At 43.7% G+C, this 17,015-nt stretch overlaps 1 protein-coding gene across 1 annotated transcript in view; it reads left to right on the forward strand.

Annotated features, from left to right (window-relative positions):
• Window positions 1-17,015, forward strand: part of LOC118231096 (thyrotropin-releasing hormone-degrading ectoenzyme-like) — a 107,300-nt gene that overhangs the window by 41,773 nt on the left and 48,512 nt on the right. The window contains exons 4-6 of the mRNA XM_035424578.1: window positions 1,273-1,427; window positions 7,399-7,512; window positions 16,073-16,210. Coding sequence (XP_035280469.1) covers window positions 1,273-1,427; window positions 7,399-7,512; window positions 16,073-16,210 — 407 coding nt within the window. The remainder of the gene's footprint in view (window positions 1-1,272; window positions 1,428-7,398; window positions 7,513-16,072; window positions 16,211-17,015) is intronic.

Below are 17,015 nucleotides of genomic sequence, written 5' to 3' on the forward strand. Positions count from 1 at the left end.
GGAAGAGAAACAGACAAGGAATGATAAAAATGGCCTTTAAATTAATCAACATTTGGCAGGAAACTTCTTCATTCAATGTGCCCTTTACTAAAATATCAACAACTTTATGAAAAAAAACAGGATCGCATGTCAAGAAATCTTGGCAGCAGAGTCATGTAAAACCTGAGCCAGGTTACTGAGAGATACGTGTGCCCAGAGCAGTCCAGTATTGTATGTGCAGATTTGCATTGAAAGATACAGTCAGCTCCAGAATTATTGGAGGGGGGGGGGGATTCACCAAATATTAATGGTAGGGGTGCCCATAATCTTCAAACCTATGTTTCGCAGAAAAAAATTGTACTGCTCAATACAACTATTTGTGTTTGAAAAAATGGGTTAAAAGTATACAGCTCCCCCATGTTTCACCCAAAAATATGACTCATTGTATGTGTATGTCATTTTTTTCCAGCCATTTTTGCTTGTTTTCATGAAGAGTGCCGGTACTTGTGGAGTAGACTCTTGGATGTCCACATACAAATAACAGATATTTTCTTTTTCATTTCTTTGGGGATGGATGGGTGGGGGTGATGTGTGGGTGGTCAACCGTTTTGTTGTCCATTCTGGTCTGCCTCTCCATGCCTCATAGAGGTAATATCTGACTTTATTGTGCCCTTTGCCATTTGAGCAATGGGATATTGTTTTGATTTGTGTGAACTTTTCCTTCGTGACTTCTGCAGACTTCCTTGAAAACTACTTGCATCCACCAGGGACTCCGTATCTCAGAACCAGACTTTCATGGAAAGTTGGATTTCTTTTATACGCAGCTTGGGAACTGTAAAGGATTTTTTTATGAACATGTCAAAATGAAAAGTCTAAACTGTATATACAGTACTGTGAGACACAAACAGAATTTTTATGAATCCCAGGTTGTTTTCTTGTTATTACTGTTGCTGCTATCATTATATGGACTGTGTTGGTGATGATGTTATCTTCAGGGATGATGCATGACATAGCACGGTCAATAATCATTTGTGATCCCTCATCGATTGTTGAGTCCACATTCACCACGGCCAAAGCCAAACTCTCTGTTTTGTCCTGTCTGTCCACCACATGAGCAGTGGCCACTTCCTGCCCTGCCTCATAAGACCTACTTCATCATAACATGATGGGTATTTGCTTGACAAGCATTGAGAAATAGAGCAGCCTTTTTTCAGTGTGCAGGTTGCTCATCGGTCCCTCTTCTCCCCCCCCCCCCCCCCCCCCCCCCACCCCCCCCCCCCCCCACCCCCCCAGACCTCCTGGCTGTGCCGAAACACCCGTACGCTGCCATGGAGAACTGGGGGCTGAGCGTCTTCGTGGAGCAGAAGATCCTGCTGGACCCGGAGGTGTCCTCCATCTCCTACCTGATGGAGCTCACCATGGTTGTGGTCCACGAGATATGCCACCAGGTAGGACCGTCGCTGAAATGGCTCTCTCTTCTGTGATTTTGGCCTTTCACTGTAACTGTGAGCGAAACAAAATGGAGGCTATCCTTCCCTCACAGGATGCTCCTGTCAGCAAAGGAAACCCAGAAGTTTGGCACATCCAATGACAGGGTTTCTGTGCAATGATTCTGAGTTTATTTAGAAAAATACATGCTAAAATGCAGCGCTATGCACCGTACACATAATAAATTATACTTGTGCGGTGAAGGGTTGATAATTTTTCTTTTAACTGAAGGTTCACACTGAACTATGCAGGCTCTGTAGTGTCGAACACCAGTATTGTCCCCAGTTGGTTCAAAGTACTGTCTTAAACTTGTGCTTATAGTGGCATTTCTAATTAAGAAGGCTCTTATGAAAATGTGGCGGGGTCCACTTAAGCAGTTCCTCAGTGCTTCTCCAAAGGCTTTGAGAGCAGCAGCTGTGGATTTAACTGCTGATTAATGCAGGCCTCTCCCATCTCCCCCTCTTCCTCAGCATGATCAGAGAAATGATGAAGCAAATCAAAGCTTCGCTTTCATCACGCATGAGGGGGGCGGGGAAGCCTTATTCAGCAAGAAGCATTAGTCCCCCTCAGCCAGCTTCTGTCCTTTAAGTGATGGTAAAGTCACCTCCTGAAGTGTCAACTAGCCCCTGCCTCCAGAAAGGGAACTGCAGTATTTGGGGAAACTTTTACAAGTGACAGGAGATTGAACTGGACGTTTGCAGGAGACATATTGGAAATGGCAGTTTGCATTTGCATAAAGAAAAGCGACAATGGATAACGTTCGGTCTGCAACAGCAAAACGGCTCTTGTTTCAATGTGTCCTTCTTGTGTGAGCCTTTAGATGGTTTCTGAGGATGACGTTCCTAAATATTTCACGAGTTTTCAGAAGGATTTTCGTTTTCTCGAAGCCTGAGTGGTCTGCTCCTTGCTGTTCATTTTTAAGAGGAGAAAAGTCACTTCCCCCTCAAGGGGACCTTGAAGCTTTGTTGCTCAACCTTCCTTTGATTGATGATGCAAAGGACAGAATGATATTATCCCTGCTCTTAAACCCGGGCCTATCCCTTTAAAATTACATCTCGCCCCCGTATCCCTTTTTTTATTGAAGACACTAAACCTACTGTGCCCCGGATTAGTATTTTGCCCCAAGGCGTCTACGGTATGTGTGTGAAAGTGCAGTAAGACTGAATACAGGAAACCTGGGTGTAGCCATCTTGTTTTACATTCGTTATTTATTTATTTATGCTTTGCTAAGAGACCCCTTTCTACTGTCGAATTTCAAAAGCCTGTATTCCAGAGATTTTCAGTTTACACAAAAGGATATTTTCAGAATGAAATGAAGTCAAGTACGGTACTGAAAGGCACATTCACAAACAAAGTGGTTAATTAATCTTTGATCTTTCTGCTTTCATGATCTGTCCTGTGAAATTTCTCCATTGGAGAGAGTGAAGACAAGGCCTCGGCACTAAAAAGTGTTTTAAATCTGTCAGGCAAACGCAGCCATGTGAAAAAAAGTAGATTCTCTTTCAGTTCTGTGGTTATGGTTTAAGTCATAACAGTAGATAGATATAAGCTCATGTGGCAAATAACACATAATAGATTTTACTTTGTCATTATTCACTTAACCAAAAAATAAGCCAGACAGAGCTAAGACAGAAACCTGAAGTAATTCTCTTCTGTATGAGTTCTTTTAGACTGCGTCGGAATAATTCTGGCCCATTCTTTACAAAACTGCTTCAGCTCATTGATGTTTGAGGGCAGTCCTTTGTGCAGAGCTGTCTTGAGGTCCCACCACATGTCATGAAGGATTTTGTCAGTCTGTCCGAAGTTGCTCCAAGTTGGGGGTGTCTCGTGGTGTAGCCTGTAGAGCGCTGTCCACGTGTTCGTTACGAGCCGCGACGTCGGCGGTTCGAGTCCCGACCGGTTCGTCTCTCTCTCCCTCTCTCTTCTGCTGCAGTTTGAGTGTTTGGTAGTTAGGTACTTCCTGGACTTTTACTGAGCCATGTCTTCAGTCACAACATGCTCATGCTGGATCATTAAAAGGATAATTACACAGTGAGGTCTATTCAGAGGTGTCCACATTAATATTGGGTAATAGATGTTGATGGAGCCAGTTAGCACGAGTGGCGCATGATCTCATTGGATTTGGATTGATTTGCTAAACCGGGTTTTGATGGGATTTTCCTTCTCAGGGTTCCTCACGAGATCTCGTGTGCATTGAGAGTCCAATCAGGATGAAGAATGGCGGCCAACTTCGGCAGTTTTAGCGTAGCAAATTCCTCTCTTTTGCTGGAAAAACCACTTGGACCATAAACGCCGCCATTATTATCACTCGACGAATCCTAGCCCCATGAAATCAGCAGTAATGACTTTTTAATGTATTCATCTCTTGCAAAATAGGGATAGCTCCTAATGACCAAATCAGTTGTAACAATTACATGAGAAAACATACTGGGCGAGTTAATTGCTGAGCTGGCATTGTTTAATTTCTGGAGATCAACGTAGAATCGCAGTTTGAATCGTAAGATCATTATGTTAATGGGCATATTGGCAAAACAGTTTTTAAAGATTTAGCGTCCTAGCTGTGATCATGGCATGTGGGCTGACGAAAGAGTGTATAATATTGTTTCAGCAAAAATGATCAACCTATTACAGTACTTCATTAATTTAATTTACATTACAATTTATTTGGCAGACGCTTTTATCCAAAGCGACGTATTTCAGAAGGACTTGGGAGTATTAAGTCCATGTCAAATGAGGCATCAAAATTTTCCATTCCCTGGAAACAAACAAAAAAAAAACAGTATCAATATCATTGGGGGGTGTGAAATAATAATCAATGGGATATGCTTAGTTGGCCACTCTGAGCAAACATCCTGTAGACAGTTTTATAAGTACATGTGGAATCAAACCAGGCATTTTTTTTCCCGGAGAATCACCCGAAGCACCCTCTTATTCCTTATCAGCAGGATAAATTTTAGTGATTCACATTAAACTCTCTCCCCCTCCCCCCCCCCATAGTGCTGTAACTCTCCTCTCTTGCACAGGGAAACCAGTGTGGGTGGATACTGGAGTTTAACTGCAGAAAGGTCCTTATGTCATGATTATGGAATTCAAGCTGCCTGTAATCTTAGTCAGTAGTACAGCAATTACAGCCGTGCCTGTGGACTGGAAAAAAAAAAAAAACTCCCATTTTGACGAAGTCCCACAGAGGTATTTAATTTGCCTGTCTGTCAGTGCCTTAAATCTTTCCCTCTCCGTAATTTTCCAGGTCAGCAGGGTGACTACACATCACTTACCCGTCGATTCATACGAGAGATATTCAGGGTAATTTTGGGCCCTCTCGTTTTATCTCCAAATTGTCCTTTGCAGAGGAGTTATTTTGAAGAGTTTGCGAATTTATCGAGCGCCTGACCAAATCGCAACATGATATTGAAATACATTTTTTGGCTGGACCGCAACAGCGGGGCCAGCCCTACAAACACAAATGTCTGTGACTGAGTGAGTGATGAGGTTACACCATTGTTTGGCTGAGTTATGAAGTCACACCATTGGTTGGCCGGAGAGGTCCAGCCATATACTAGGTTTTGACCTGGTCTTGTTTTCTTTTGCAAAGCACAAATGTGATTGATGTGTCAAACCCACATGCAGGAGGGGCTAGGGTTAGGCTTACCCAGTCTGAGGTGTCCTTCCTCAGGTAGTTTCCCATGGTAGCGACGGTCTTTAGGCCCGGAGTGAAGCCTGTGCGGTAGCTAGCCATCTTCCGGCGTCCGAAGAACGTCCAAAATACATGCCTGTGTGTCATACCCGCTACTCCGGGGATCAGCAACTCACGGTCCTCAAGGGCCGAGAACTGCTGGTTTTCCACCCTCCCTTTGCCTGGGAGTCAGGTGTGAAGACAGTCTGGCCAATCAGTAGCACTAATCACCCGGGAGAAAAGAAGACCAGGGCTGGATTTGGATTTGAGGGCCAGAGCTGATGATCCCTGTGCTACTCCATTAAAGATTGTGTACAAAAAAAAGGAGAACTGGGCCTCGTGATGACTTCTCGAAATAACGCTCCACAATTGTTTGGGTGGCAAGTACGGTTCTCTACGCCACCCCTCTCCTTTCTCACGAGTTGCCCTTTAACCCCCAGGAAAAAGACTGCTCCTCATACGTCATTGACCGAACATAGCGTGCCAAATAAAATTTAAAAAGTGTTATTCCATAATCCTATCCCAACACCTGCTAATGGATTTATTACATCGCTCCATCTAAATCCATGTTACCCTGAAACCATGAAAAGTTACATGTTTTTTCTTGAATTGGAATAAAGTCATCATGAATGTCCCAGTCATGCTGTACCCGCCATTGTTGTCAGGGAAGTCCGCCTTGGGTGCGAGCCATTCACAGAAAACATCTGGTGTCTTGCAGGAAATGATTCAGGGGATATTAAGATCCCTGTTCTCTGCAGAATGAGGCCACCTGACACTGCTTTCTTTGTGATAAATATTAAATGAGGCTTTTGAAAGCGCAGGCTCTCCAGGTAGCTGTGACATGCTCCTGATGGATGGAAGGGGAATCTCGCAGACAGTGACAAAGAATCCAGACATTACAACAGGCTGCTCATCTCCCTCCATTTCTGGGGAAAAAAAGCTATGTGTGGTGTTAAGGTGTTATCAAAAAAGGAATCTTATTTGGCAAAATCAAATAAGTTTTCTGTGTAACCTTGTTTTGTTAGAAAATAGGTTTTTGTGTGTATGCCCATTCGCAGTATCTGGTCCTTCATTTAACTGTTTTTTTCTGTTAGTGTTTTAAATGATTGTTTTATGGTGATTTGATAAACAGAATTATTTTCTGTTCATCAAATCAAAATCCTTCCTTTGTGTTGGAGTCCATGTGAAATCTGCTGTTTTTGGGGGAGAACGTTTCCAGGAGAGCGGCACTCTGCAATGTATATTTACACTTAAAAAACTGATGGTGGGAGGTGCACATATGAATAATTAGAGTAAATTTACTATGAAAAACTTGACATCTGAATTCGGGGAGGTTTGTTACAGTGCAGATCTTAGTTTGGTTGGGCTGTGTTTGCTATGTGAGTTCTAGCACCTCTTTACATTCCCATCCATGCATCCTGAGTGATAAATAAATCCCTTTGTGCTAAAAAATGCCTTTGAGTGGACGGGTAGATGTTTGCTCTTGCCAGGCAAACAACCGTGAGTTCGTAGCTGATCCCCTAATGTCCTGGGTAGGAAAATAGCCTTGCAGAGACTGATACAGCTTCCACCGATAATGAGCACTGCCAGGCTGGCACAACAGGGAAAACTCGCAGGTCTTTATCAAAAGGTGTCAAAGTTTATGAAGAGGGATCGCTTTTCTGTATTAATTGTGTTCTAATGATGTTGTTTTTGCGAATGCCCCGAAGCTGCCTCGTGCGTGAGACAGATTAGCCGCGACTGCATTTTACTGGCGTTAGGCACTGTAAAACATTTCCTTGTCTGTTCGTTGCTTCACTTGGTCAGGACATGGGCCTTCAGCAGATTGCTGAAGGAACGGTGCTGAGAATTGGCAGTCGAAAAACAGGCCCTCCAACAAGCAACGCCGCTGGTTCAGATTATGCGTGGATCGAAATGATATTTCAGATACAAGCCATTTAAATCTCTCTGTAAAATGTGATGGATTCCCTGAAACCAGAGTTGGGTTTAGTGGGTAAGGAACTGGGCTTGTAACTGAAAGGTCAGAGGTTTGATTCCTGGGTAGGACACTGCCATTGTGTACCCTTGAGCAAGGTACAGTACTTAACCTGCATCGCTTCAGTATATATCCAGCTGTATAAATGTATGCAGTGACGTAAATGCTATGTAAAACGTGTAAGTCTACTAAATGCCTGTAATGTAACGTACACCTGTAGTCAATTTGGGTACAGCGCTAGGGTTCAGGAAATATAACGCATCTCTCTTTGTTTGTCCCGCAGTGGTTCGGGGACCTGGTAACCCCAGTGTGGTGGGAGGACGTCTGGCTGAAGGAGGGGTTCGCCCATTTCTTTGAGTACGTGGGGACCGACTTTCTCTTCCCCAAGTGGAACATGGTGAGTGTTTCTCTTCGGTCGGAGCCTCGGATCCGAAGTGGTATTAATTATCCATTGCTCCATTATTGCCGTTCGTTTGTTCTGCATTAATAAGTCCAAATTGGCGGAACCAGCGGGCTGTTCAGCTGACTGTTTAAATCAGAGACAAACAGTAATTTAAATTATACAAATCAGTGCTGAACGGTGAGAGCAAGGCGCTCTGATTGGATGGGTCCTCCGGAATAGATGCTACACATTAGGCTGTGTGCAGCTGTCTTCGTTTAAAACCATGTTCAGGCTTCATAAAATCCACTGTAGATACTGTAAACATATATCTTACAATTAAATACATAATCAAACACATGGCTTATTACACTTTTTTTTTTTAAACAATTAACAATTAAAGCCCTCGTAAGGTTTAAATGATAGTATTTTATAATATTTTAGTCCCAGCTGATTAATTCAGATTTTCCTTTCAACCAGTACTGTTACTCCAGGGAAAATAAAGAAAAAAGTTTTTTAGTTTTGTCACAAACTGAAGTATACATTTCTGTGATAAAATTTGTGCGGATTACCACAAAGTTGAATGGGAACCCCACAAAATGATACGTGCTGATTCTCGAGCCCCTTTGCGTTTCTGTCTCTGTATGACTTCACCAGTTTAGCATCATAATCGATGCAATTAAATAACTTAACAACAGGAACAAAAATAATGTACTGTTCAAAGTTCAAAGATCGGGGAAATGGCATTTTATGACGCTTTAGGAGAAAATGCCAGCTGGAGGCTCGGTCAATAAAGTATTTTTGGGTCGGTTGTGTTAGACAGTCACGTCATCAGACTGAATAGCTGTACATGCAGTGCATCATCAGTGCGCAGTGCTTTCTCAGGGCGAGACACGCAGGCATCCCCCGGTCTCGTCTCGGCGCTCTCGTCCAATCGAATCTCGCCGCGGAGCAGGGGTGATCTTTCACAAGTCTTTCGCGGTCCTGTAATGGTCATATATATCAGCCGGGGCCCCCGTCCCGCTGCGCATTCTCGCCCCTGATAGAGGGGGTAATGGAGAGCTGGGGGAACACGCCGAGCACGGAATGGATTCGCCGAGCTCCCCACGGTCCCGGCCCAGACCCATCCCTCACTGGGGCACGGCGGGGGCCTCCCCGTCAGCGGGGGAAATTGGACTGCCGGAAGGCCCCTTCCACCCCCCTCCAGAGTCCCAGATCCGTTACCCCCACCCCCCCCCCCCCGCGTCCCCTGGAGCCTCGCTGAATGACGGATTCAGTGAGAGGCCCGTATGACAATAATAATCAAAATCGGGAAGCAATAAGCAGCCTCTAAACTATTTCCATTTAACAGCACGCTGCATTAATCAGGGTTAAATGTGCCTGGTGAAATAATCGCTCCCCATCACAAATTATTCAGGCGAAGAGGACATTATGGATGCATCGCAGGATATCCATGGCGATTGCTCTTAAAGGTATCCTATGGGAAAGTATTATCCATATATTACCCAGTGCTCTGACACGTCAGGAATGTATTAAGCTGCAGTACACAAAGCTTTGCTCAGCCTGAATTAACACATTGAATAAGTCAGTGTTGCTGGCACCCTCAATTAATATGAGTGAAAAAATATGGATAAAATTCACTTTGTTTGTCAAATATTTTCTGTGCTCAGAAATGTGAGGATTATATACTTTTGTTGTGAGTGTAAGATCAAGTTGATGAACAAAAACAAAAAACGACATCTATTATTTCATATCCTTTTCAGCTCATTTTTACCAGTTCTGGAGAGCACATGATAGTTTCAGATGTATTTATTTTATTTAATTTATTTATTGTTTTTCTTATTTTCTTCTTTCTCCTCTTCTTCTTCTTCTTCCAAAACAACCACCTGGATAAATGTTTCAAAGACTGTAGTTTTCACAATGGCCCTCATCTGATCCCACACAAATGAATGAATCCCGGGGACATTAGCATGACAAAACAACACATGGTTACCAGGGTTCTGCTGCATTGTGGGATAATGGTTGTCGTGATCTGGACTAATAAACTGCTGAAGCCGTTACATGCCTCTCCTTCAGGACACCCCAGAGACACGATTCAGCCCTTGTGAGGTCTTCTTGAACACCCGAGGACACACACTGCAATGGTCTTTTATGGCTTGTCTTAGATGTACCGTATGCATTCACAATTAGTATTGTGTTTCTCGGTTATATAATTGCATTTAGTGCCTTAATGATTTTGCATATGCATTAGCTAGTCTGAGAATGTTGTTGGCCAGATCTCAAACTGTCAATCACATATACTCAGGTGGACGCACTTATGTTCTCTTGCATTGTTAAATCACTCCGGATAAAAGCACCTGCTGCATAATGTATTCCAGTCCACTGATAATAAACGCACTCAGCCCCTGCAGTGGAGGCCATTTTGTTTTCCATTGTGCGGCTCATGCAAGTCTGACCTGATGCCCGCTTCGTTATTCTCTCTGTCTGTGATGTCATAAAGTTCCGAACGCATACTTGGACTGACCGGAGTTGACAGTTGGGGCAACAGAGTGATGTTGTGATTGAGGGACAGGACTTAACCATGGAATAACTGTATAGCATAAATACTAGGTCCTTGAGTAATGTGCTAAAGCTGAATTCAGCCCGGTCTTGAATAAGCCAAGGGCATTTGCTAGTGCTGAATGTCCTGATAATCTTTACAATAACAAGTATATAAAACTTGCCTAGGTTCCTAGGTGAAACTGAATATATAAAAGACCTGTGCTCTGTGTAGAAGGTAATGTGTAAGCCAAGGAAGTCACCCTGGGCAAGGGCATCTACAAAAAAAAGAGGGGGGGGTAGGTAATAATGAATAATAAGCATATCCGCTCATGTGAAAAGCAGCAGTCCTTACGTCTTTCGATGTCAAACAGAATAAATATGGCCTGCATTGAATGCCCTGCTGCGAGCACATATGGTCCAGATGGGGGCAATACGAGCGGAGCTCGTTTAGTTCCTATGGTTACGTGACTCGCGCAACTTAAACGCTCTCGCAGTTCCTTCCCATCATCCTTTGCTGTATAATTAACAACGCGACATCGGGGGACATCGCGTCCTTCCACGCCGACAAGCGTGTTTGCACTGTGCACCTTGCTGGCGGATTGTGGTGAGGTGCTCAGTCATTGTACGGTAACTTACTGTAGCTGTGGTTTAGCTGCCTGCTGTAGCTGTGGATTACCAGCAGTGGTAGCGGTGTCCCTGTAACGGTGTCATGTATTTACCGTGAGCTTATACTTAATTTAAGTTTCAGGTTCAAGCTTTTAATTTTGTTTGCCTTTTCATTTAGAATGCACTTATATGTAATCTTCAGCAAATTTCTGTTTGGTTTATATTGTAGCGATACACATTTTTTTGGGGATATTTTTCCAGATCCCTTAGTGGGCAGTGCCACTATGTTTATGAACAGTAGTTGCTGCCAATAAGTGTGGCCATTAATGAGTTTGAAGTAAATCAGAACACTCTGTTCTCTGCAGAAAGAAAACACTGTTTTGCCCAATATAGCAAGTTCTTTAAATACAAAATGGCACCTCCCCTGTACAACCTCACATATATATTTTTAAGGCTATAGCATTTATAATTGTTCTATCAAGCCCAGGAAACCTACCTGATATTTTGATATTTGTTATTTAAAAACAGTACACTTTAATTGAGACCATATAGATTTTTTTTACTTAACAGAAGGATTCACAATAAGCCAGAGATTCACTCACATTCTTTTTAACAATTGATTTGAAATATATGCTATATCTTTTACATGCGTCTGTAATAGCATTGTACGTTCTGCAAAGCCGAACCAGCAATGGTGCAAATTGACTATATATTTATTTTTATTTAAAAAAAAAAAAAGATGCAAAAAACAAAAAACACAAAAACTTTGATTTTCACTGTAATTGGGGCAGTGGGAGCTTGTAGCCTTCTCTTGGATTACTGAAAGCAATATTGTTTAAACGTAAATTGCTGCTTGCAAAAGTATTTCCGTTCATCAATTTACTTGCGTGCATTCGTTGGCTGTTTGTTTTGAATAATGGAAGGAAAGTGGTTACGAATGAATAACTCATTTGTGTCCACCTGTACTATTTTTTTTAAATAATATCTGCATCACTGCAGGGTAATAAAGAGCCACATTCAGCCAGTTTTAGAGCTGAAGAACAGTTTTATGGCACTTCGGGATATGCCAGTTCTCTCAGAAGCTGCTGCGTGCCTGTTGTTTCTCTTGCAATAAAAAACACTACCTACTATTAATAAATGTATCAATGTTTTGGGGGGGGGGTATGCTGCAGTGTTCTGCTTTAGTGTGTTTTGTATCTGGGATGGACATAAAATGTGAACCAATTGCCAACAATTCAAGGATATTGCATTTCATTTCTAGAGAAGTAAAGACCTACCCACTTATTAGGGGATGAATGTGTTTCCAAGGGTGACACAGTGGTGTAGTGAGTACTAGTACTGTTGACCCTTGTGAGTAGACTCTTACAGCAAGAAGCAAGGGCCTTTCTGTGTGGAGTTTGCATGTTCTCCTTGTGTTCGTGTGGGTTTCCTCTGGGTACTCTTGCTTTCCTCCCACAGTCCAAAGACATGCAGGTTTGGTTAAGTGGAGAGTCTAAATACTCCTTGAGGTACGAGTGCGTGAGTGAATAGTTGTGTAGGCCCTGTGATGGACTGTTGACCTGTCCAGGGTGTAGTCCTGTCTTTCACCTACTGCATGCTGGGATATACCCCCACAACCATGAACAGGAGTAAACGATGAACGATTAGAAGTTTTTGTGCAGGAGAACTATTTTCTTCTGAATTTTAAGCCACTAATCAATTTTTATGTATAGAATCAGGAAGGACATTGGTATCTGTATAGGTTTCCTGCATAACATACAGACATACATAAATGCATTTAAATATATTTTATACACTACCAGTATCTTCATAGTGGTAGCAGCAGCAGTCGGGTTCGTCTTGCTTTGTGGTTATAGTGTTTAATATTGCTTACTTGAGTCGATGAGACATTTTTACTGCCACCCCAGTGCATCCCTAACATCTGCTCACAGTAAAGAAAATGTGTAGGATGTAAAATGGTTCATAGATCCTATTCAATTATGCTTTTCATGGGAGTTACAAAAAAACAGGAGACGTCAGACATTCTGGCTTTTTCGTAATGACTAGCAGTAGTGCGTGCATCGCTGAAGATGAAAGAAGAGAAATGGGGCAGCGGTGTAGTATAATGGGTAAGGAGCTGGTCTTGTAACCTAATGGTCACGGGTTCGATTCCCGGGTAGGGCACTGCCGTTGAGCAAGGCCCTTAACCTGCGTTGCTTCAGTATATACTGTATCCAGCTGTAAATGGATGCAGTGTGAATGCTGTGTAAATGTTGTTTAAGTCGCTCTGGATAAGAGCGTCCGCTAAATGCCTATAATGTAATGTAAGGAGAAGTTTGCCAGGTGACAACAGGTAATTTGTTTCGGTTTTTGTCTTCCTTCACGAGCCCCTGCCTTCACCCACCCTCTGTACCTGGCAAGCCTCTCCGGATAGAGGTTTCAACCCCCCTACAACCAGAAAGAGCTAAACAAAAAAAAACATCAAACATCATTATGCAGGCATTATACTTACTCCCTCTTCCATAGTGTTCCTCCAGATGCCAAAGACATCTGTTCTTTCCCCTGACAGGACAGAACAATCCGTTTTTTTTTTTTTTTTTTAATCAGATGAGCCGTTTACTGTGCTGAAGGCGCTGTGTGGGATCTGTGTGGAGCGGGATCAGCTGTGTTTGGGGTGTGGGACGCTGGGAAGCCTCGGAGGAGTGGGGAGGAGGCAGCGAAGCAGACAGCCATCTTTTCATTTTATTTATTTATTTACTTTTTTTTTTTTTTTTTTACAGAGTACTGTGATTGTAGAGCTTTGACAGCCGAGCCTCAGGTGATTGGCAGAGCCTTACAGGGCACCTAGGGCCAGTCTGTCATCCACAGTCAGGTCTCGTATCTCGCTGGAACTTGGAAACTGATTGCGAGTATGATGATGATGAGGAATACAATATGATCACAAAAGCAAATGGTGATGATTATGGAGATATTAATTGTCTTACTAATTAAAACACTATTATGATCTACTTAGGCTATTAATTTTAATAAAGAGCAGTCAGCCGTTGTTCATTATGTTCAGCTCGGTGTGTGAACTGAATGAATCAAGGAATCAGTTGGTACCGTTTGATAGAGGAATGACTCATCTTGGGCTCCTACGTTCTGCTGCGGGCTGTGAGTCAGCGACTCAAACCAGAACCAGGCAGAGAGAAAAGATGTGCGGCAAAGGAAGTGTCGGTTTTGTTTTACACAACAAAACCACACTGAGAAAATGACTTGAAAGAGTCAAAAACTCAACAGTTCAGTTCGTTTTGATGTGCTGACTTGAACGTGCTGGTTCATTTTAAAGGCTCGAACTTGCCAACACTATTATATGTTGGTATTTTAAACTCGCTGTTCGATTTCAACTTTTCACCCTCCGGTTACCTCAGCACAGAGTAGTCGCCTGTCTCCGCTTGAGCAGGAGCAAACCACTGAGGGAGGGGGGCACACGTCAGGGGGAGGGAGATCTGAGCCTCTATCAGTTTACTCATTCAAAGCACGGCATTCCCCGCCATCAAAGAGTCATATTAATATCTTTATAAAAGGGACCCACTGCCTCTTCTCTGGAATCCAAAAAATGGCCTCCTTAATGTTGATAATCGCATTTTTGTGTAACACCCCCATACAGCAGTAAAGGCTGTGTTCGCTGATGGGAAATAATGATTAGCACATCTGGTGGTAAATCTCAAAACTATAGCATTGTCTGTAGGGCATCAAAATATCGAATTACAACCTTGATGTCTATTTCTATTTTGACACTGAGTGTTAACAGCTGCTGTCAGAAACAGGCTACAAACCAGGTACTGTATCAAACCAACATTCTGTGTTCATTTCCCAAAGCACATAAAATAATATAGCACTTATTACTAGCTAATTAATAGCTTTGTTTGTGCAAGTTTTAGCAGTTTAAACTTTTTTTAAACTGTTATTAGGGATTTTCCATATTTATAGACAGTACGGCTTATTCTTTCAAGTATTAACACAAACCCATTGCATAAACGTGTGAGTGTGTCTGTGTGTTTATGTGTGTGTGTTCATACATATACACTTTTTGCAAAAGTCTTCCCACGTGCTCTTGAAATGAATATAAAGAGCATCCATCTCATCTGATGTGAAAATGAGTGGATAAGCTCTGTTTGTTATTCTAAAGATATTGTGAAGTATTCTAATCCTTTGAGCTGAGATTATTAATTGTTATTGTGAATCGCATTGGTAAATGCTGCCTTGTGCAGAATATCCATAATGTAGCACATGGGGAATATGATCTAGAGTGGCTCTTTCATTACGTGTAGGCAGCATCTCATTGGTCAGCTGCTGGAACCCTGGGACGCTCGCCATTGTAATTGCACCTGTGAGGTATTAATATACGGCATAACTAAACCGGTTATTAGATTTTCAATAGTCGTGCAGCAGCTGTGTCCTGGGAGCCCAGGGACCTGCTGATCCGAGGACCGGCTCGTCCGTTCAGCTAGACGGGCTATCCGTTCGTTCAGTCTCCGTCTGCCATCATCTGTTCATTTACACTGTACACCGATCTGCGCTTGGAAGGTTGGCACACGCACACACACGTGCGCACGCACACGCACACACACACACGCATCTGATCGTTTCGTATTTATGAGTACATTTTATACTCAATATACTTGCTCAATTTTATGTAAAATTTGTTTTCATGTATTGTGTCTAGACATCTGTCGTCTCAAATGCTAGTTGGGCTAGCATTGATATATACAGCTCAGATTTTTATTCACTGATAGTCAACCTTAAATATATATTTTATGAGGTTTGTTGCATTGTTTGTGCACATGATGCTGTGATGTAAAACACAATGACAATCAAGACTGAACCACATTCTGCTATGGTAAATAATCACAATCCAGAGCATTCAAATGGCAATATTGTGATACACATACTGCTGTGTCTCGCGTCTCATTGCTCCTGCATGCTGGCAGATGGTACCTGATGGCGGTTGAGGCCCCGTTGTCACGGTCGCTCAGTGCCTGACCGCTGTTGGGTTGGTTGAGGCCTCATTGGCATGGTCACTCGGTGTCTGACCCCTGTTGGGTTGGTTGAGGCCTCATTGGCATGGTCGCTCGGTGCCTGACCCCTGTTGGGTTGGTTGAGGCCCCGTTGTTACGGTCACTCGGTACCTGACCCCTGTTCCTGACCCCTGTGCCTGACCCCTGTTGGATTGGTTGAGGCCCCATTGTCATGGTCACTCGGTGCTTGCTCCTGTTGGGTTGGTTGAGGCCCCGTTGTCACGGTCACTCGGTGCCTGACCCCTGTTGGGTTGGTTGAGGTCTCATTGTCGCGGTCGCTCGGTGCCTGACCCCTGTGCCTGACCCCTGTTGGGTTGGTTGAGGTCCCATTGTCGCGGTCGCTGTGTGCCTGACCCCTGTGTCTGACCCCTGTCCGGTTCCTTGCCCTGCAGGAGAAGCAGCGCTTCCTGACGGACGTCCTTCACGAGGTGATGCTGCTGGACGGGCTGGCCAGCTCCCACCCCATCTCCCAGGAGGTCTTCCAGGCCACGGACATCGACCGGGTGTTCGACTGGATCGCGTATAAAAAGGTGAGACCAGGTATTGGACTGGGTCATGTATAAAAAGGTGAGAGCGGGTGTTGGACTGGGTCGTGTATAAAAAGGTGAGACCAGGTGGTGGACTGGATCGCGTGTAAAAAGGTGAGACCTGATGTTGGACTGGATCGCGTATAAAAAGGTGAGAGCGGGTGTTGGACTGGGTCGTGTGTAAAAAGGTGAGACCAGGTGGTGGACTGGGTCGTGTGTAAAAAGGTGAGACCAGGTGGTGGACTGGGTCGTGTATAAAAAGGTGAGGCCTGATGTTGGACTGGATCGCGTGTAAAAAGGTGAGACCAGGTGTTGGACTGGGTCGTGTATAGAAAGGTGAGAGTGTGTGTTGGACTGGGTCGTGTGTAAAAAGGTGAGAGCGGATATTTGACTGGGTCGTGTGTAAGAAGGTGAGAGCGGGTGTTGGACTGGATCGTGTGTAAAAAGGTGAGAGCGGGTGCTGGACTGGGTCGTGTATAAAAAGGTGAGACCTGGTATTGGACTGGATCGTGTGTAAAAAGGTGAGACCTGGTGTTGGACTGGATCGTGTATAAAAAGGTGAGAGCGGGTGTTGGACTGGGTCGTGTATAAAAAGGTGAGAGCGGGTGTTGGACTGGATCGTGTATAAAAAGGTGAGAGCGGGTGCTGGACTGGATCGTGTGTAAAAAGGTGAGACCAGGTGTTGGACTGGATCGTGTGTAAAAAGGTGAGAGCAGGTGTTGGACTGGGTCGTGTGTAGAAAGGTGAGCCCCGCCGCTCCGGTCTGGGCCCGCGATGTCAGGCCGTTATCGGTGAACAGGCTGTTAAA

This window comes from Anguilla anguilla, chromosome 7 (assembly GCF_013347855.1).
Source record: "Anguilla anguilla isolate fAngAng1 chromosome 7, fAngAng1.pri, whole genome shotgun sequence".
Lineage (NCBI taxonomy): Eukaryota > Metazoa > Chordata > Actinopteri > Anguilliformes > Anguillidae > Anguilla > Anguilla anguilla.